Below are 22,804 nucleotides of genomic sequence, written 5' to 3' on the forward strand. Positions count from 1 at the left end.
TAAAATACTATGGCGCCATCTCATTACTAAATACTTATGGCGCCACCTCATTACTAAAATACTATGGCGCCACCTCATTACTAAATACTATGGCACCACCTCATTACTAAATACTATGGCACTACCTCATTACTAAATACTATGGCACCACCTCATTACTAAAACATATGGCACCACCTCATTACTAAACACTATTGCACCACCTCATTACTAAATACTATGGCACCACCTCATTACTAAATATTATGGCACTACCTCATTACTAAATACTATGACCACTACCTCATTACTAAATACTATGGCACTACCCCATTACTAAATACTTGGCACCACCTCACTACTAAATACTATGGCACCACCTCACTACTAAATACTATGGCACCACCTCATTATTAAATACTATGGCACACCTCATTACTAAATACTATGGCACTACCTCATTACTAAATACTATGGCACTACCTCATTATTAAATACTATGGCACCACCTCACTACTAAATACTATGGCACCACCTCACTACTAAATACTATGGCACCACTCATTACTTAAACACTATGGCACCACCTCATTACTAAACACTATGGCACCACCTCATTACTAAATACTATGGCACCACCTCACTACTAAATACTATGGCACCACCTCATTACTAAATACTATGGCACCACCTCATTATAAATACTATGGCACCACCTCATTACTAAATACTATGGCACCACCTCACTACTAAATACTATGGCACCACCTCATTACTAAATACTATGGCACCACCTCATTACTAAATACTATGGCACCACCTCATTACTAAATACTATGGCACCACCTCACTACTAAATACTATGGCACCACCTCATTACTAAATACATGGCACCACCTCATTACTAAATACTATGCACCACCTTTTTGTCCTCCTTTCTGTTGTCTGTGGTAGTAGTCTATGTGCTGCAGTGCCCTTTGGGGCTGCTAACTGGCCCAGCAGTAGAGCCCCAGTCATACACTCCCTCTGCTCTGTCAGCAGGACAGGCAGGCACAGAGTCTTAACCTGCTGGAGAAAACAATGTTTCTCCATCCATCTACTCTGTCACACAAATACACACACAGAGACACCCACAGACTCAGATGCACATGCACACACAAGTTACTCTGTTACACACATACATTAACACACACACTTCATCTATGAATGGTTAGGGTCAGCCCTGAGCAGTCAACACCATGTCCTACACTCCCAAGGGGATAATTACATGTTGGGCTTGTCATTTGGAATTGGAACTATCCACAAAATCGCTTTCACCCTCTTTTGTTGTGTTTTGGTTGGACAATGTTCTGCTGCTGCCTACTATCTACTACCTATCGTCTACTGCTACTACCGTCTACTGCTGCTACTGTCTACTGCTGCTACGTCTATTGCTACTACTGCCTACTGATGCTACCTTCTACTGTCTGCTGCTACCGTCTACTGTCTACTGCTGCTACCATCTACTGTCTACTGCTGCTACATCTACTGTCTACTGCTGCTACGTCTACTGCTGCTACGGTCTACTGCTGCTACGGTCTACTGCTGTTACCATCTACTGCCTACTGCTGCTACTGTCTACTGCTGCTTACCGCCTACTGCTGCCTACCATCTACTGCTACCGCCTACTGCTGCCTACCGCCTACGCTGCTCTACCGTCTACTGCTGCTACCTATCTTTCTGCTTGCTACCGGTCTACTGCTGCTTCCGCCTACTGATGCTTCCACCCTACTGCTGCTACAGTCTACTGCTGCTACGCCTTACTGCTGCTACCGTCTACTGCTACTACCGTCTACTGTCTACTGCTGCTATCGCATACTGCTGCTCCGCCTACTGCTGCTACAGTCTACTGCTGCTTCCGCCTACTGCTGCTACGTCTACTGCTCTACCTCCTACTGCTGCTACCATCTACTGCTACCGCCTACTGCGCTACCGCCTACTGCTGCACCGTCTAATGCTGCTACATCTTTTGCTGCTACCGTTCGTACTGCTGCTCCCTCTACTGCTGCTTCCGCCTACTGCTGCTACAGTCTACTGCTGCTACCGCCTACTGCTGCTTCCGGCCTACTGCTGCTACCGTCTACTGCTGCTACCGTCTACTGCTGCTACCGTCTACTGCTGCTACCGTCTACTGCTGCTACCGTCTACTGCTACTACCGTTTACTGCTACTACGTCTTACTGCTGCTACCGTCTACTGCTGCTACCGTCGTACTGCTGCTACCGTCTACTGCTACTGCCGCCGTCTACTGCTGCTACCGTCTACTGCTGCTTACCGTCTACTGCTGCTACACGTTTCTACTGCTGCTACCGTCTACTGCTGCTACCGCTACTGCTACTACCGTTACTGCTGCTACCGCCTACTGCTGCTACCGTCTACTGCTGCTACGCCTACTGCTGCTCCGTCTACTGCTGCTACCGTCTTACTGCTGCTACCGTCTACTGCTACTACGTCTACTGCTACTTGCTACGCCTACTGCTACACCGTCTACTGCTGCTTCCGTCTACTGCTGCTACCGTCTACTGCTGCTACCGTCTACTGCTACTACGTCTATGCTGCTACCGCCTACTGCTGCTACCGTCTACTGCTGCTACACGTCTACTGCTTACTACTGTCTACTGCTGCTTCCGTCTAGCTGCTACGCCTACGGCTGCTTCGCCTTACTGCTGCTACCGCCTACTGCTGCTACGCCTACTGCTGCTACATCTACTGTCTTTTGCTGCTACCGCCTACTGCTGCTACCGCCGACTGCTTGCTACCGCCTACTGCTGCTACCATCTACTGTCTACTGCTGCTACGCCTACTGCTGCTACCATCTACTGTCTACTGCTGCCACCGTCTACTGCTGCTACCGCCTACTGGCTGCTACCGCCTACTGCTGCACCGTCTTACTGCTGCTACCGCCTACTGCTGCTATCGCCTACTTGCTGCCACTGGTCTACTGCTGCTTCCGTTCTACTGCTGCTCCGCCTACTTGCTGCTTCCGTCTACTGTCTACTGCTGCTACCGTCTTGCTGCTACCGTCTACTGCTGCTACCGTCTAACTGCTGCTACCGCCTACTGCTGCTACCATCTACTGTCTACTCTGCTACTGTCTACTGCTTGCTTACCGCCTACTGCTGCTACCATTCTACGCCTACTGCCACTACCGCCTACTGCTGCTACCGTTCTACTGCTGCAAACCGTGCTACTGCTGCTACCATCTTTTGCTGCTACATCCGTTTGCTGCTACCGTCTACTGCTGCTACCGTCTTCACTGTCTACTGCTACTACCGGTCTACTGTCTACTGCTGCTATCCGCCTACTGCTTCTACCGGCCTACTGCTGCTACCATCTACTGTCCTACTGCTGCTACTGTCTACTGCTGCTACTCGCCTCTACTGCTGCTACCATCTAGACTGTCTTACTGCTGCTACACGCTCTACTGCTGCTACCTCTACTGTCTACATGCTGCTACCAGTCTACTGCTGCTACGCTAGCCCTACTGCCTACTCTACTTGCGTGCTACGGCTTGCGCTACCATCTACTGCTGCTTCCGTCTATGCTGCTTCCGTCTACTGTGCCACCGTCTACTGCTGCTTACCGTTTCTACTGCGCTGCTACCGCCTTACTGCTGCTTCCCGTTCTGTCTACTGCTTGCTACCGTCTTTTGCTGCTACCGTCTACTGCTGCTACCGTTTCTACTGCTGCCTTGCTACCGCCTACTGCTGCTCCCACTACCGTCTACTGCTGCTTACCCGTATCTACTGCTGCTACCATCTACCGCCTACTGCCACTACGCCACTGTGCTGCCTTACGTTCTACGCCTGCACCGTCTACTGCTGCTACCATCTTTTCTGCTACCGTCTACTGCTGGTACCGTCTATGCTACTGCTACTACCGTTCTACTGTCTTACTGCTGCTACCGTCTTTGTGCTGCTACCGCCTTACTGCTTGCGTTACCGTCTACTGCTGCTACCGCCTACTGCTGCTACCGTCTACTGCTGCTACGTGTCTATCTGCTATACGCCTACTCTGCCTACGCACTCTACTGTTCTACTGCTGCTACCGTCTACTGCTGCTACCGCCTACTGCTGCATACCGTGCTACTGCTGCTACCGTCTACTTGCTGCTACTCTCTACCGTCTTAATGCTGCTACCATCTACGGCTTCTACTTCTGCTGCTACCGCCTCCCTCTACTGCTGCTAACGCCACTCTTACCGAGTCTACTGCTGCTACGCCTGCTGCTGCTACTGTCTACTGATGCAGCCTACGTCTACTGCTGCTACCGCCTACCGTCTACTGCTGCTAACCGCTTGTCTACTGCTGCTTTTTACCCCCCCCCCGCCTACCTGCTGCTACTGCTGCTCCGCCCACTGCTGCTACGCCCTACTGTCTACTTGCTGCTACCGCGCTACCGTCTGACTGCTGCCTACCATCTACCGTCTACTGCTGCTACGCCTACTGTCTACTTGCTGCTGACCGGCCCTACCGTCTACTGCTGCTACCGCCCACTGCTGCTACCGTCCTACTGCTGCTACCAGTCTTAGCCGTCTACTCTGCTCTACGGCTGCTGCTGCCTTACCGCTCTACTGCGTGCTACATCTACCGTTATGTGCTCTAACGGACCTGCCTGCTGCTACCGTCTACTGCTGCTACCGTTCTACTGCTGCTACCGTCTACTGCTGCTACTCGGCCCACTGCTGCTACCTGCCTACCGTCTACTGCTGCTACCGCCTACCGTCTATTGCTGCTACCGCTCTACCGTCTACTGCTGCTACCGCCTACTGTCTACTTGCTGCTACCGCACCGTCTTACTGCTGCTACCTGCTACCGTCTACTGCCTGCTACCGCCTCTACTGTCTTCTGCTACCGCCTACGTCTACTGCTGCTAACGCCTACCGTTACTGCTGCTAGCCTAACTGCTGCTACCGTCTACTGCTGCTACGTCTACTTCTACTACCGTCTACTGCTACTTACTGTCTACTGCTGCTACCGCCTACTGCTACAAACCGTCTACTGCTGCTTCGTCTACTGCTGCTACCGTCTACTGCTGCTACCGTCTACTGCTACTACCGTCTACTGCTGCTACTCGCCTACTGCTGCTACCGCCTTACTGCTGCTACGTCTACTGCTACTACGTCTACTGTGCCTTCCGTCTACTGCTGCTACGCCTACTGCTGTTCCGCCTACTGCTGCTACCGCCCTTACTGCTGCTACCGCCTACTGCTGCTACCATCTACTGCTCTTTTGCTGCTACCGCTCTACTGCTGCTACCGCCGACTGCTGCTACCGCCTACTGCTGCTTACCATTTCTACTGTCTACTGCTGCTCGCCGCTTCTGCTGCTACCAATCTTACTGTCTACTGCTGCCACCGTCTATGCTGCTACCGCCTACTGCTGCCTACCGCCTACTGCTGCACCTCTACTGCTTGCTACGCCTACTTGCTGCCATTCGCCTACTGCTGCCACTTGTCTTACTGCTGCTTCCTCTACGCTGCTACGCCTACCGTGCTACCGTCTTCTACTGCTGCTACCGTCGGTTCCTGCTGCTTACTGTCTAACTGCTGCTACCGTCTACTGCTGGTACCGCCTACTGCCTGCTACCATCACGTCTATGCTTGCTATACTGTCTACTGCTGCTAACCGCCTTACTGCTGCTACCATCTACGCTATCTTGCCGACTACCGGCCTACTGCTGCTACCTCTATGCTGCCCCGTCTACTGCTGCTACCTCTGCTGCTACATCTTTTCTGCTACGCCTACTGCTGCTACCGGTCTACTGTCTACTGCTGCTACCGTTCTACGTACTGCTGCTACCGCCTTACTGCTGCTACCGCTACTGTGCTACATGCTACGTCTACTGCTGCTACTGTTCTACTGCCTGGCTACCGCCTACTGCTGCTACCATCTACTGTCTACTGCTGCTACCGCCTACTGCTGCTACCATCTGTACTGTCTACTATGCGTGCTACCGATCTACTGCTGCTACCCCTTACTGCATACCGTCTACTGCTGCTACGGCCTGCTGCTGCTACCTATCTACTGCTGTTCCGTCTCTACTGCTGCTTCCGCTACTGCTGCACCGTCTACTGCTGCTTCCGTCTACTGCTGCTACCGCGGACTGCTGCTATTCCGTCTACTGTCTACTGCTGCTTACCGTCTTTTGCTGCTACCGTCTACTGCTGCTACCGTCTACTGCTGCTAACCGCCTACTTGCTGGCTGACATCTACCGTCTACTAGCTGCCTACGTCTATCTGTGCTACCATCGTACCGCTACTGCCACTAGCCGCCTTACTGCTGCTACGCGTCTACTGCTGCAGACCTGTCTACTGCTGCTACCATTTTTTGCTGTCTAACCGTCTTACTGCTGCTACCGGTCTACTGTCTACTGCTACTACCGTCTACTGTCTGACTTGCTGCTCGCTTCGCTTTGGCTACCGCCTTACTGCTGCTACGCTAACTGCTCTGCTGACACCCTCTGCTGCTACCGTTCTACTGCTGCTTACTGTCTACTGCTGATTACGAGCCTACTGCTGCTACCTACTCCTACTAGTTCTACTGCTGCTCCCGTCTACTGCTTGCTACCGCCTACTGCTGGCTACCGTCTACTGCTGCTTACCGTCTACTGCTGCTACCATCTAACCGTTTCTACTGCTGCTACATCTACCGTCTACTGCTGCACTGCCCTACTGCTGCTGACCATCTACCGTCTACTTGCGTGCTACGGCCTGCTGCTGCTTACCTGTCTACTGCTGCACCGCGCTACCGTCTACTGCTGCTACCGCCTACCGTCTACTGCTGCTTACCGCGCCTACTGTCTACTGGCTGCTGACCGCTAACCGTCTACGCTGCTACCGCCCACTCTGCTGCCACGCCTATTACTGTGCTACCTGCTACCTCTACTCGTTCCTGCTTGCTACCATGCTACCGTCTACTGCTGCTACCGGCTACTGTCTACTGCTGCCTACCGCCTACCGTCTACTTGCTGCTACCGCCCACTGCTGCTATCCGCCTACTGCTGCTACCATCTACCGTCTACTGCTGCTTTTACGCCTGCTGCTGCTACCGCCTACTGCTGCTACTCTTACCGTCTACTGCTGCTACGGCCTGACTGCTGCCTACGTCTACTCTGCTACCTCTACTGCTTGCTGACCGTGCTACATGCTGCTACCTGACCACTGCTGCTACCGCCTACGTCTACTGCTGCTAACGCCTACCATCTACTGCTGCTACCCCTCGGTTCTGCTCGACCGCCTACTCGTCTACTGCTGCTCCGCCTACTTGTCTACTGCTGCTACTGCTACCGTCTACTGCTGCTACCGCCTACGTCTCTGCTGCTACCGCCACGTCTACTGCTGCTTACCTGCCTACCGTCTACTGCTGCTACTTGCCAGCTGCTGCTCACCGCCTACGTCTATCTGCTGCTTACCGGGCCTACTGTCTACTCGTCTACCGCCTACTGTTCTACTCTGCTACCGCCTACCGTCTCACTGCTGCTACCGCCACTGCTGCTACCGCCTAACACTGTCTACTTCTGCTAGCCGCCCTACCGTCTACTGCTGCTAGCCGGCCTACCGTTCTTACTGCTGCTACCGCCTATGGTTCCTACCTGCCTGCTACCCGCCTACCGTCTACTGCCTAGCTACCACCCACTGCTGCTACCCCTACCGTCTACTGTGCTACGTTCTACTTGCTGCTTGGCTACGGCTGCTGCTGCTCCGTCCTACCGCCTAACTGCTGCTACCATTCTACCGTTTCTACTGCTGCTACGGCCTGCTGCTGCTACCTGTCTACTCGCTACCGGCCTTACCGTCTACTGCTGCTAGCACAGCCTACCGTCTACTGCTGCTATCGCCTACGTCTACTGCTGCTACCGCCTACGTCACTGCTGCTACCTCCCCACTGCTGCTACCGGCAGAGGTCCTGCTACGTACCGTCTACTCTGCTACCGGCCTACCGTCTTACTGCTTGCTAACCGGCCTACCGTCTTTACTGCTGCTACCGGCGTACTGTTCTACTGCTGCTACGCCGTTCTGTCTACCTCCGAACTGCCTACCGTCTACTGCTGCTACTTTGCCACTGCTGCTACCGTTCGTTCTAGCCTCGTCTCCCCTGTCTACCGTCCTACCGTCTACTGCTGCTTACCGCCTTAACGTCTACTGTGCACTTGCTACCGCCTACTGCTGGCTACCGCCCGCCCTACCGCCTACCGCTCTGCTACCAGTCTACTCGTCTTTTACTCTGGCTGACGGCCTCTGCTGCTGCTACCGTCTTACTGCTGCTAACCGGTCTACCGTCCTAACTGTGGCTAGCGCCTACCGTTTCTACTGCTGCTACCCCTGCTAACTGTCTACTGCTGCTACCCGCCTACCCTACTGCTGCTACCGCCGCCTGGCTGCTACCGTCCTAGTACCGTTACTGCTTGCTACCGCCTACCGATCTACTGCTGCTACCAATGCCTACTGTCTACTGCTGCTACCTCCTACCGTCTACTCTTGCTGCTACCCTTTCGCTATTTTCGGCCACCTCCGCCTACGTACTCACCGTCCGCCTAACCGTCTCCCTGCTGCTACCATTCCCTACCGTCTACTGCTGGCTACCGCTACCTGTCTACTGCTGCCTACCGCCTACTGTCTACTTCTGCTACCGCTACCGTCTTACTGCTTGCGACCGCTTACGTCTACTGCTGCTACCGCCTACCGTCGACTGCTGCTTCCGCCCACTGTGCTACCGCCTACCGCCTACTTCTGCACCAAGCTACCGTCATACTGCTCTACCGCCTACTGTGCTGCTACGGCCGCTCGCTGCCTACCGTCTCTACTGCTGCTACCGCCTACCGCCTACTTGCTGCTACGCCTGCTGCTGCTACCTCTACTGCTGCCTACCCGGCCTACTGCTGCTACCCGCTACCGTCTAGGCTGCTACCGCCTACCGTCTACTGGCTTGCTACCGCCCTACCGTGCCATAGTATTTAGTAATGAGGTGGCGCCATAGTATTTAGTAATGAGTAGGCGCCATAGTATTTAGTAATGAGGTGGTGAGCCTTCACCATGCGCTGCCCCTCGCTAACAATACCGCTACAGAATGATTTAGTAGTGAGTTTGTGGCTGGAATGGTGTTGAGAGGTGAGGTAATTCCATTGTTTTTTAAGTAGTGAGGTGCAGCTGGTGTGGTGTTGATTCCTGAGGTGCTGTTGTGTATTTGAGACTGGGTATTCAGTAGTATGGTGCTGCCATAGTCTTTAGGTGTGTTGAGCACTAGTGACTCACGGAGCAGGGCTGCTTTGCTCCTCCACAGCCTCCATGGCACACTGCAGGGACATTTGAAGAGAGAGCAGCTGGCTGGAGGTCTCCCTCAGCATGAAGCGGGTCACAAACTGTCCCAGCACAGAGGAGCCCTGGTACTCCTAACGAGGGAGAGATGGGGGAGAGGAGATGGGGATAGAGGAGAGTAGGTGGGGTGGGAGAGAGGGGGTAGAAGAGTGGGATGGGAGTGGGCAGAGAGGATAGGGAGGGAAAGGTGGGGGAGAGGGGAGCAGGGAAGGGGAGACACAGGAGGTGAGTAAGAGAGAAAGGGAGCGAGAGGGAACAGGTTGGCAACCATTATTCGGAAAACCCTAATTAATTCTAAGAGCTGTTATGCTCACGACAGCTACAGCATCAGGAGATAAGGGCGAAAGCTCATAACAGATGTTTTACTCCAATTCAATCGCTATGTTTCACAGCATGCATGATTCTTAGCCATTTCAAATATTGAACATGGAACGGTTTTCCTAAAAATAAAAAAAACATCTATTCCATCTTTAACTAGCGGGAGACTCGTCGTAACAAGACTGTAATTTAAGCCGACCTAGAGGAATGGTGCAGGCTGGTTAATGGAGTAATTGTAGTGGAGCACCACACTAGAATGTACAATGACAACCTGTCAGCGTCCTAAAAGGCACGTTATTCCCTACATAGTGCACTACTTTTGACCAGAGCCCTATGAGCCTTGGTCAAAAGTAGTGCCCTATATGGTGAATAGGGTGCAATTTAGGAGGCTGCCCTTGCTACTGTAGATTAATACCATGGGGGAATTCTAGTCTAGGGCCTTGGTGATGACATATATGACAGACTACAGCTGCTAACAATCGCTAGCGAAAACCTCTATGGGTTTCCTTCTGACAGTGAATAAGAAAGTGCATGAATGAATGGGGCTTTAATTGTGACAGGGTGCATAATTATGCAGTAAAAACCCTCTTTTTCTAACAGGGATAGCTGGATTTTCTCCTTCCTTCACTGATGTGCTTCACTGATTCCTGGGCTGGCTAATATACGTTTCCGTCACAGATAAGAAAATAAATAAAAAAGGTATCTTCTTGAGGTAGATTCGATAAGTTTCTTTTAATGTCTGATTATTAAAGTCTTATCTTTATTATTGTACAGTTGGTTAATCATTGAAATCTGATCTCACTCATAAAATTGTTTGTAGCCTAAATAAAACAGTTACTTACTAATGTAAAAAAAAATACATTGACAAATGACAATAATTTACAACAGCTTACAAATGGTGACCAAATTAATGAATTGTGGTTTGTAAGAAATGTATAGTCACACCTTGAAATAAAGTGTTACAATAGATTCAACCAAATGACTATGATCTTTAGATCCCAGACTCCAAGGCTCAGCCAACATGTTGATTTTTGTCATAGTCTTCACATTCACAACTCCCTCCAAAGATGTTCTATGGGGTTGAGATCTGGAGACYGGCTAGGCCACTCCAGGACCTTGAAATGCTTCTTACGAAGCCACTCCTTCGTTGCCCGGGCGGTGTGTTTGGGATCATTGTCATACTGAAAGACCCAGCCACGTTTCATCTTCAATGCCCTTGCTGATGGAAGGAGGTTTTCACTCAAAATCTCACGATACATGGCCCCATTCATTCTTTCCTTTACACAGATCAGTCGTCCTGGTCCCTTTGCAGAAAAACAGCCCCAAAGCATGATGTTTCCACCCCCATGCTTCACAGTAGGTATGGTGTTGTTTGGATGCAACTCAGCATTCTTTGTCCTCCAAACACRACGAGTTGAGTTTTTACCAAAAAGTTCTATTTTGGTTTCATCTGACCATATGACATTCTCCCAATCTTCTTCTGGATCATCCAAATGCTCTCTAGCAAACTTCAGACGGGCCTGGACATGTACTGGCTTATGCAGGGGGACACGTCTGGCACTGCAGGATTTGAGTCCCTGGCGGCGTAGTGTGTTACTGATGGTAGGCTTTGTTACTTTGGTCCCAGCTCTCTGCAGGTCATTCACTAGGTCCCCCCGTGTGGTTCTGGGATTTTTGCTCACCGTTCTTGTGATCATTTTGACCCCACGGGGTGAGATCTTGCGTGGAGCCCCAGATCGAGGGAGATTATCAGTATGTCTTCCATTTCCTAATAATTGCTCCCACAGTTGATTTCTTCAAACCAAGCTGCTTACCTATTGCAGATTCAGTCTTCCCAGCCTGGTGCAGGTCTACAATTTTGTTTCTGGTGTCCTTTGACAGCTCTTTGGTCTTGGCCATAGTGGAGTTTGGAGTGTGACTGTTTGAGGTTGTGGACAGGTGTCTTTTATACTGATAACAAGTTCAAACAGGTGCCATTAATACAGGTAACGAGTGGAGGACAGAGGAGCCTCTTAAAGAAGAAGTTACAGGTCTGTGAGAGCCAGAAATCTTGCTTGTTTGTAGGTGACCAAATACTTATTTTCCACCATAATTTGCAAATAAATTCATAAAAAATCCTACAATGTGATTTTCATTTTGTCTGTCATAGTTGAAGTGTACCTATGATGAAAATTACAGGCCTCTCTCATCTTTTTAAGTGGGAGAACTTGCACAATTGGTGGCTGACTAAATACTTTTTTGCCCCACTGTATATCTGTTTTCCCAGTCACGTGAAATCCATAGATTAGTGTCTAATGAATTTAGTTCAATTGACTGATTTCCTTATGAACTGTAACTCAGTAAAATCTTGGAAATTGTTGCATGTTGCGTTTATATTTTTATTCAGTGTATATACATTTGCTACAATGGGTGACTTAGGAATCCCATCAAGCACTTGGCCATACAATTCTTTTTACATCTTCCCTCTTTAGCCACAATGGGAAGGGCTGACTGTGCACTGCAAAACTCTACAGTTAGCTAGCCAGCTTCCCAATGTTCCTGTATGGGCTCCGGGAAGCTCAATAAAACATCTCAGCTATAAAAAAAGCATAATATAGACCATAATATGATGCTAATGAATGCAGATATGCTTGGCTGGACTATTCCTACACCAATATTGTTGCTTGACTCATCGTTTTTATGAGGCACACTAGATTGCCTCCATCTGTGCAGAGGAGCCGTTTCTTCTCAAAGTCATGAATCAGCTGAATGGAGGGAAACTAGCCCCTAGTCCATGGACTGTGGAGTATTTACTGTTAATACAAAACATAGGTAGGGTATATTTTGTAGCCTAAATCGTAAGGTACAGTATATAGACAGGTGTGTGCCTTTCCAAATCATGTCCAATCAATTGAATTTACCACAGGTGGACTCCAATCAAATTGTAGGAACATCTCAAGCATGATCAATGGAAATAGGATGCGCCTGAGCTCAATTTCGAGTCTCATAGCAAAGGGTCTGAATACTTATATAAATAAGGTATTTCAGTTTTTTTTWAATAAATTTGCAAAGATGTATGAGGAAAATGTTTTATTTAATACATTCTAGAATAAGGCTGTAACGTAACAAAATGCGGAAGAAGGGAAGGGGTCTGAATAATTTCCGAAAGCACTGTACATTCTACATAAGGTATATTCTGTAGCCTATATCGTAAGGTATATTCTACATAAGGTATATTCAGCAGGCTTTATCTATACCCTATAGAATATATTCTATAGCTCCCATGCCATGGACTGTGTAACATTTACAGTTCATAATACAAAACATACAGTGCCTAGTGAAAGTCTACACACCCTTTGCACAGTTTTCATATTTTGCTGCCTTAAAATTAAATTTAAAAAATTGATTAAATACATGTTTTTCCTTATTGATCTACACAAGCTACTCCACACTTCCAAACTAAAAGCCAAATTATAGAACATCTATGAAAAATAAAAAAACAAAGATATCTTAATTGCGTATGTCTTCACACCCAAGAGTTAATACTTGGTGGTGGTACCTTCGGAAGCCATTACAGCTGTCAATCATTTGAATAAGATTCTACCAAATTTGCACAAATTTTAGGGCAACATATATCCATTGTTTTTGTCAAAATTGCTCAAGATCAGTACATTTGGTTGGGAATCATTGATGGACAGTTATATTCAAACCTTGTCACTGATTTTCACGCAGATTTAAGTCGGGTCTGAKACTATTCAGGAACACTCAACACCTCTTGGTAAGCCATTCTGGAGTGTCTTTGGCATTACAATGTGTGTATTGTCCCTCTGAAAAATAAAAAACTATCCCAGCGTCAGGTATTCAGAAGACTGAGGTAGGATTCTCTCTCACTTTTATCTGGGCTATGCTCCTTTCATATTTATTTTGAACCTGACAAAGTCCCCAGTCCCTGCCGGTGACAAGCATACCGATAACGTGATGCTGCCACCACAGTACTTGAAAAGATACGGTGTAGACTTTCACTAAGCACTGTAGGTATAGAGTATATTCTGTGGCCCACAGTCACCAAGCTGTGAACTCTTGCTTTCACCTATGCAATCCTGTTACATCAGTGACTACTTCAAGGTGCAGAGGAAAGAAGGGTATATTTTCAAAGTATTATTGAATTCACTCATCTATTTGACAGTAACCCTTGAGCATGGATGGGTATGATGCCTCAAAATAGTTCACACAAAGGCTTACCTCTTTAGTTTTGTCCATAGCCTTCAAGATGGCGACGTTTAGGGTTTCCAGAGCAGAGAGGACATGCATATACTCCCCCAAGTGTTGAGCAAAGTAATCTGAAATAAGCAAACATTTGTTTATTTAACATAGACTCACCAGTTTCTTATAATGTACAGTAAGGTATAAACATAAAATTCAGTTGGATATCTAATGTGCATGATATCGCAAGAGCTTTCCCTGATAATGACATCTTTGCTCTTTGATCTGTCTCTGAAAAATGTATTGACTGATCAAAGAACCAAATAGAATGGTACATTCTGAAACACAAGAGCAGACATTGATTGGATAAACTGTTATAACCTCTTATAAAGTCGGAAAGTAATTAAAGGTCGACTTTGGTCACGAAAAACTGTCCAAGCTCGCCCCTCATCTACATTTTCAAACAGAAATGTGGTGTGCCGTTGGTGGTTCGTCAATGTGTCAATCTGGTCATGGGCGCCACTGCCGACGTAGTTAGTTCATTAGCAAAGCTAGCCACTTTAGGTATCCAGTATCGACGACGTTGTCCCAGCCGTGAGGGTTCGCTGCTTCCCCAATCAAAAGCCCTGGATTAACACTGAGGTTGGAGCTAAATTAAAGGACAGGGCTACCACATACAGAGCTTTCGTAGACAACCCTGAGGCTATGGCCAAGGACAGGAATAAGCACAAGAAGTCCCGCTACAACTCCGCAGAGTAATCAAACGAGGAAGAGGACAATACAGGAATAAAGTGGTGTCATATTACACAGTCTCCGACGCCTGCCTCAAGTGGCAGGGGCTACAGTCCATTACGGATTACAAAAGAATGACCTAACTTTGATCTGCCCAACGATGCCGCTCTACCACACAAACTCAATGCATTTTATGCATGCATTGACAACAACGGCATGCTGGGTGTGAGTGCCGTCACCGACCCAGATGATTTGGTGATCTCGCTCTTCGAGGTCGAGATGAAAAAGATCTTTAAATCAGGCAAGGCCGCAGGGCCGTTCTCAGAGGATATGCAGAACAGCTGGCAGGCGTATTCAGAGTCATTTTCAACCTATCCTTGTCCCAGTCTGTAATCCCTACATGTTTTAAGATGACCACCATCATTCCTGTTCTCAAGAACTCTTAAGGCTTCATGCCACAATGACTATCGCCCTGTAGCACTCACATCTGTTATCATGAAGTGCTTTGAGAGGCTGGTTATGGCACACATTAATTCCATCATCCCAGACACCCTAGACCCACTTCAATTTGCATACCTCCCCAACAGATCCATAGATGACGCAATCTCAATTGCTCTCCACACTGCCCTCACCTACCTAGATAAGAGGAATACCTATGTGAGAATGCTGTTCATGGACTACAGCTCAGCGTTCAACACCATTGTCCCTTCCAAGCTCGTCACCAAGCATAGGACCCTGGGTCTGAACACCTCCCTCTACAACTGGATCCTGGACTTCCTGACGGGCCGACCCCAGGTGGCGAGGGTAGATAAAATCATCTCCGGCACGCTGACCCTTAACACAGGGGCATCTCAGGGGTGTGTGCTTCAACCTCTCCCTCAACGTCAGCAAGACCAAAGAGCTGATTGTGTACTATAGGAAATGATGGAGCAAGCGCGCCCCAATCCACATCGACGGGGCTGCAGTGGAGCAGGTAGACAGCTTCAAGTTCCTCGGTGTCCAAATCACTAAAGACTTAAAATGGTCTAAATACGCACACACAGTCGTGAAGAAGACCTCTTCCCCCTCAGGAGGTTGATAAGGTTTGGCATGGGCCCTCAAATCTTTAAAAGGTTCTACAGCTGCACCATTGAGAGCATATTGACTGGCTGCATCACTGCCTGGTACGGCGATAGCACAGTCTTTGATCGCATGGAGCTAGAGAGTGTGGTGGGGACAGCCCAGTACATTACTGGGGCCGAGCTCCCTGCCATCCAGGACATCTATATCAGGCGGTGTGGTAGGAAGGCCCGGAAAACTGTTAAAGACTCCAACCACCCAAGTCAGACTATTCCCTCTGCTTCCGCAAGGCAAGCGGTACCGGTGCATCAAGTCTGGCACCAACAGGCTCTTGAACAGGTTCAATCCCCAAGCAATAACACTGATAAAGAGCTAACAAAACAGCTACATGGACTACCTGAATCAATCTTGTATCCTCATTGACCTTTTTATTTTTGTCTCTACGCACACTCACAGGTCCCTACACACTCACACTCCATCATTTACTACTCACACATAACATGCACATACATTTATACTGACTCTACAAACACCCACTCACATACAAGGTCCAGTGTATGTGTTTATCTTATATCCTGATGCCTAGTCCCCTTATTCAATACATATCTACCTCCATCACTCCAGTATCCCTGCACATTGTAAATATAGTATTGGAACTGTCCCTGTATATAGTATGCTTACTTACTTATTGTGTTCTTCATACATCTTCCCATTTCTCGTGTTTTTTTTCTAGTAATACATTGTTATTGATTATTGCATTGTTGGGATTTGAATTAGCAAGAAAGACATTTCACTGTACTTGTGTATGTGACATTAAAACATTGGGCTCCCAAGTGGTGCAAACACTGGATCTCAGTGCTACAGACCCTGGTTCGATTCCAGGCTGTATCACATCCGGCCGTTATTGGGAGTCCCATAGGGCGGTGCACAAATGGCCCAGTGTCGTCCGGGTTTGACCGGAGGAGGCCATCATTGTAAATAAGAATTTGTTCTTAACTGACTTGCCTAGTTAAATAAAGATATGTGTTGACATCCTTTCACATGATTTGTTTTTGGACAGAAGCTGTAGAGATTGGTAAGAAATGGCACTTCTGTAGCCAAATATCTTATTCATACAATTCGTTTTTAAGCATTAAATGACCTGGTATTATGGTGCACTGATCAGTCATGCAGTTTATTTTTTGCATTTTTGCCCAAAGTCGACCTTTAAGCCAAAACGCTTAATGAAGTGTGTCAGTGTGCCAACTGTAGTCACACTTGACCATGGTAATGCCAACTGTAGTCACACTTGACCATGGTAATGTCAACTGTAGTCACACTTGACCATTGCGTAATGCCAACTGTAGTCACACTTGACCATGGTAATTCAACTGTAGTCACACTTGACCATTGGTAATGTCAACTGTAGTCACAACTTGACCATGGTAATGTCAACTTAGTCACACTTGACCATGGTAATGCCAACTGTAGTCACACTTGACCATGGTAATGCCAACTGTAGTCACACTTGACCATGGTAATGTCAACTGTAGTCACACTTGACCATGGTAATGTCAACTGTAGTCACCACTTGACCATGGTAATGTTCAACTGTAGTCACACTTGGCCATGGTAATGTCAACTGTAGTCACACTTGACCATGGTAATGTCAACTGTAGTCACACTTGACCATGGTAATGTCAACTGTAGTCACACTGACCATGGTAATGTCAACTGTAGTCACACTTGACCATGGTAATGTCAACTGTAGTCACACTTGACCATGGTAATGTCAACTGCACTCATCACTTGACCATGGTAATGCCAACTGTAGTCATACTTGACCATGGTAATGTCAACTGCACTCATACTTGACCATGGTAATGTCAACTGTAGTCACATGTTGACCATGGTAATGTCAAATGAATCAGGGCATTTTAACTTTCACCAATCAAAGAGTGCCCTGGATTCCTTCACCTATGAAGCAGACATTGACCGATGTCCACTGGACTCACTCCAAGATGACGCAGCGAAGGCACTTAACAGTGATGAGAGATAGTTAACTTCCCCCTGACGTCAAGCTGCTGCACTGACTGACGCTTTTGCCATTCAATAAAATTATGCAGCAGATTTATTCTCGGAAGTGAGTGTTTACATGTCTTGTTACTATCATTGGCTTTCCAGACAATTCTGCCACTCACCTCCAAGAGCTGGAGACCTAGATGTCTGTCATGTTACAGTTTATACCCAGACCGATAATAACAGATGATGATCGGCGATGATGAATATGGGAATGGTGATGTGATGACGATAACGAGGAGAGATTATGCTAATGTTTTGACAGCCTATCACAACAATAAATACTAACATAGCATGTTGAGCACAAAAGCTCCACAGGTGAGACCAATGCTTAACTGGAAGCACGTTGGGGAGATTGCAGGGTTAATTGAAGAAAGAATAGGCCACATTAACACAGACAGTAGCCCAACACTCACCTGAAAGCTTGTCGGTGTCTAGGTTGCTACAATGTAGCAGAAAAGAAAAAGAGGGGAAAGAAAGAGAGTTAATTGAATCATTTAAGTCATGGAAGCACGTCGGGTGCCATAAACCTGTCACGTTCTGACCTGTTTTCTGTTGTTTTTGTATGTGTTTAGTTGGTCAGGGCGTGAGTTGGGGTGGGCATTCTATGTTATGTGTTTCTATGTTGGTTAATGGGTTGCCTGATATGATTCTCAATTAGAGGCAGGTGTTTACGTTTCCTCTGATTGAGAACCATATTAAGGTAGGTTGTTTCACATTGTTTGTTGTGGGTGGTTGTCTCCTGTGTCTGTGTTTGTAGCGCCACACGGACTGTTTCGGTTTGTTTGTAGTCTGTACCTGTTCGTGCGTTCTTCGTGTATATGTAAGTTCTTATGTTCAGGTCGGTCTGCGTCGTTTGTTGTTTTGTAGTTTGTTAAAGTGTTTTCGTGTTCTTTCGTCTTTACTTTAATAAATTCGTTATGTCATATCACAACGCTGCGCTTTGGTCCAATCCCTACTCCTCCTCTTCAAGCGAAGAGAAGGAGAACACCCGTTACAGAACCACCCACCAAACCCGGACCAAGCAGCGTGAGTACGAGCAGTGGCCCACTACACAGGAATCCTGGACATGGGAGGAAATAATGGAGGAAAAAGGACACTGGGCTCACATTGGGGAATATCGCCGCGCTCGTGAGGAGATGGAGGCAGCGAGAGCCCAAGATCGGTGGTATGAGGAGGCAGCACGGAGACGTGGCTGGAAGCCCGTGAAGAAACCCCAAAAATTTCTTGGGGGGGCTAAAGGGTAGTGTGGCGAGGGCAGGTAGGAGACCTGCGCCACTTCCCATGCTTACCGTGGAGAGCGGGAGTACGGGCAGACACCGTTTTACGCAGTAGAGCGCACGGTGTCTCCTGTACGTGTTCATAGCCGGTGCGGGTTATTCCACCTCCCCGCACTGGCAGGGCTAGATTGGGCATTGAGCCAGGTGCCATGAAGCCGGCTCAACGCGTCTGGTCTCCAGTGCGTCTCCTCAGGCCGGCATACATGGCACCACCTTACCATGGTGTCCCCGGTTCGCCTACATAGCCCGGTGCGGGTTATTCCACCTCCCGCACTGGTCGGGCGACGGGGAGCATACAACCAGGTAAGGTTGGGCAGGCTCATGCTCAAGGGAGCCAGTACGCCTGCACGGGCCGGTATATCCGGCGCCACCCTCCCGCCCCAGTCCAGTACCACCAGTGCCTACACCACGCACCAGGCTTCCAGTGCGTCTCCAGAGCCATGTTCCTCCTCCACGCACTAGGCCTATGGTGCGTGTCCCAGCCCAGTACCACCAGTTCCGGCACCACGCACCAAGCCTCCTGTGCGTCTCCAGAGCCCTGTACGCACTGTTCCTTCTCCCCGCACTTGCCCTGAGGTGGGTGTCTCCAGCCCGGCACCACCAGTTCCGGCACCACGCACCAGGCCTATAGTGTGCTTCGAGAGTCCAGTGTGCCCTGTTCCTTCTCCCCGCACTCGCCCTGAGGTGCGTGTCCTCAGCCCGGTACCTCCAGTTCCGGTACCACGCACCAGGCCTATAGTGCGCTTTGAGAAGTCAGTGTGCCCTGTTCCTGCTCCCCGCACTAGCCTTGAGGTGCGTGTCTCCAGGCCGGTACCACCAGTTCCGGCACCTCGCACCAGGCCTATAGTGCGCCTTGAGATCCAGTGTGCCCTGTTGCTGCTCCCCGCACTAGCCTGAAGGTGCGTGTCCTTAGCCCGGTACCTCCAGTTCCGGCACCACGCACCAGGCATAATGTGCGCCTCAGCCGGCCAGAGCTGTCTGTCTGCCAAGCGCCGTCAGAGCTGCCCGTATGTCCCGAGCTGTCAGAGCTGCCCGTCTGTCCCGAGCCGTCAGAGCTGCCCGTCTGTCCCGAGTCGTCAGAGCTGCCCGTCTGTCCCGAGCCTTCAAAGCCGCCCGTCTGTACCGAGCCTTCAAAGCCGCCCGTCTGTACCGAGCCTGCAAAGCCGCCTGTCTGTACTGAGCCTTCAGAGCCGTCCGCCAGACAGGAGCCGCTAGAGCCGTCCGCCAGACAGGAGCCGCTAGAGCCGTCCGCCAGACAGGATCAGCCAGAGCCAGACAGGATCAGCCAGAGCTTTCCGCCAGACAGGATCAGCCAGAGCCTTCCGCCAGACAGGATCAGCCAGAGCCTTCCGCCAGACAGGATCAGCCAGAGCCAGCCAGCCTGGATCCGCCAGAGCCGTCAGCCAGCCAGGATCCGCCAGAGTCAGCCAGCCATGACCAGCCAGAGCCGTCAGCCAGCCATGACCAGCCAGAGCCGTCAGCCAGCCAGGATCCGCCAGAGCCGTCAGCCAGCCAGATCCGCCAGAGCCGTCAGCAGCCATGACCAGCCAAAGCCGTCAGCCAACCATGACCAGCCAGAGCCGTCAGCCAGCCATGACCAGCCAAGCCGTCAGCCAGCCAGGATCCGCCAGAGCCGTCAGCCAGCCAGGATCCGCCAGAGCCGTCAGCCAGCCAGGATCCGCCAGAGCCGTCAGCCAGCCAGGATCCGCCAGAGCCAGCCAGCCAGGATCCGCCAGCCAGCCAGGATCCGTCCTTCAGTCCGGACTGCCGTCCCTTATCCCGGTGCTGCCCCTTATCCCGGTGTTGCCCCTTAAATTAGGTGGGTTTATTTGGAGGGTGGTCATTGGGAGGGGGATACGGAAGCGGGGATTGACTATGGTGGGGTGGGACCACGCCCAGAGCCTGAGCCACCACCGTGGTCAGATGCCCACCCAGACCCTCCCCTAGACTTTTGGTGGTGCGTCCGGAGTGCGCACCTTGAGGGGGGTTATGTCACGTTCCTGACCTTTTGTTGTTTTTTGTATGTGTTTAGTTGGTCAGGGCGTGAGTTGGGGTGGGCATTCTATGTTATGTGTTTCTATGTTGGTTAATGGGTTGCCTGATATGGTTCTCAATTAGAGGCAGGTGTTTTACGTTTCCTCTGATTGAGAACCATATTAAGGTAGGTTGTTTCACATTGTTTGTTGTGGGTGGTTGTCTCCTGTGTCTGTGTTTGTAGCGCCACACGGGACTGTTTCGGTTTGTTTTGTAGTCTGTACCTGTTCGTGCGTTCTTCGCGTATATGTAAGTTCTTATGTTCAGGTCGGTCTGCGTCGTTTTTGTTGTTTGTAGTTTGTTAAAGTGTTTTCGTGTTCTTTCGTCTTTACTTTAATAAATTCGTTATGTCATATCACAACGCTGCGCTTTGGTCCAATCCCTACTCCTCCTCTTCAAGCGAAGAGAAGGAGAACACCCGTTACAAACCCCATGTACTGTAAAACTTTCAGGAATTAATAAGCTCAATAAAAGTTAGATCAAATGTGCCAATTACAATGCTTTCTTCCTAATCATCTTGGAAAAACAGAATCCTTGTTCATCATAGGAATACAATTAATTCACCTCACACTTTTTCACTCATAGTGTCTGATTGAAGCCTACAGGCTTTGATTAAAGAAATGTGAACCCCTCTCTGGAAATGCAATTTCCATGTTAATTGCAGCCAACATCGTTGAACAATATTTGAACTATTCAAGTCAGAATTCTCTAGGCTGAAATGGATGGCTGGGCAAAAACGACCGCCTAAAAGACAACCACTTAACATGCTGTCATTAAGTATTAGCTTAATATATGCACCTATAAAAGCATCTTCCCTGCTGGCATTTGCTAGCCTTTTATTGGCTCGGCTTGGACGGCCAAATTAAGAGCAAAAGTAAACCTGGTTAATGACTTGTGTAACTGGAATGTGCAACCTGCATTGCACCTATTTCCTTCCGCTGTAATTTATCATTGTTGATGCTAAAATCCGCCCTTTTGAAAGCTGCAATGGCCTTTGTCACTTCAAGGGGAATTAGCTTGTAGCTGCTAATGTGTTTTCACTAGAAGAGTAACACTGATCTTCACTGTGGCGGGAAGATGTCCTTGGCATTCCAGCTGTGTGTTCATTAACATAAGCATTAACATAATCCCAGAATTGAACAGAATGTTCAGAAGTGTTCATTACTTTGAGAGAAGTCTGGGAGAATCCTGGCCTGCGGCGTTTGCGGTGAGTGCTCTGTGTGTGTTTCTCTATTTGTTCATCTAAGCTGCAGGGACTTTGACGGACAAGATAATCTCCATAAAAAGGGCTTGCTTGGATTTTAAATGTTATAATGTGAAATTGTTCACGTTGGGGGAGCAAGTTGTTAAGTGCTCAATGAATCTACATTTCCATTCTGCCAAAGCCAATCAAGTCAACAGGCTTAAACAATGGAACGTTAAACTTTTGCCACTTCAGGAGAGAAAGGCTTTTAAAGGGGAAGTTCAGGATTTATAACTTGATATTAGATGGTTCCTCACCCTAAAACTACTCTGTAGGCCAGGAGAAACTGTAATTGATGGTTCAGTTTTCTTTAAAAAAACTTCCGCTAACTTTAGCCACCACAAGTTATCAATCAATGGAAGTGAATGGAATAGCGTTTCTACTGGCCCATAGACTTCTTTCAGGGTGAGGGGACATTTAACATCAAGTTGTAAAATCCTGTACTTCCCCTTAACTAGCTTTAGCTACTTATGTATCAATTATTGTAAGACATTTGAATTTGTATACTACAACAACTGTCTCTGTTGTTGTAGCTGTATGACACTGATGCTCAACAGTCTTTAAC

At 48.8% G+C, this 22,804-nt stretch overlaps 1 protein-coding gene across 3 annotated transcripts in view; it reads right to left on the bottom strand.

Annotated features, from left to right (window-relative positions):
- The window catches only part of LOC111970505 (N-terminal EF-hand calcium-binding protein 1), a 58,932-nt gene that overhangs the window by 11,495 nt on the left and 24,633 nt on the right, over nt 1-22,804 (bottom strand). For all 3 annotated transcript variants that reach the window (XM_023997294.2, XM_023997293.1, XM_023997292.1), the window contains 3 exons: nt 18,099-18,124; nt 13,873-13,970; nt 9,271-9,407 (listed from right to left, as the gene is read on the bottom strand). In XM_023997294.2, the coding sequence (XP_023853062.1) occupies nt 9,271-9,407; nt 13,873-13,970; nt 18,099-18,124 (261 nt within the window). The remainder of the gene's footprint in view (nt 1-9,270; nt 9,408-13,872; nt 13,971-18,098; nt 18,125-22,804) is intronic.

Source organism: Salvelinus sp. IW2-2015, linkage group LG11, assembly GCF_002910315.2.
Source record: "Salvelinus sp. IW2-2015 linkage group LG11, ASM291031v2, whole genome shotgun sequence".
Taxonomy (NCBI): Eukaryota; Metazoa; Chordata; class Actinopteri; order Salmoniformes; family Salmonidae; genus Salvelinus; species Salvelinus sp. IW2-2015.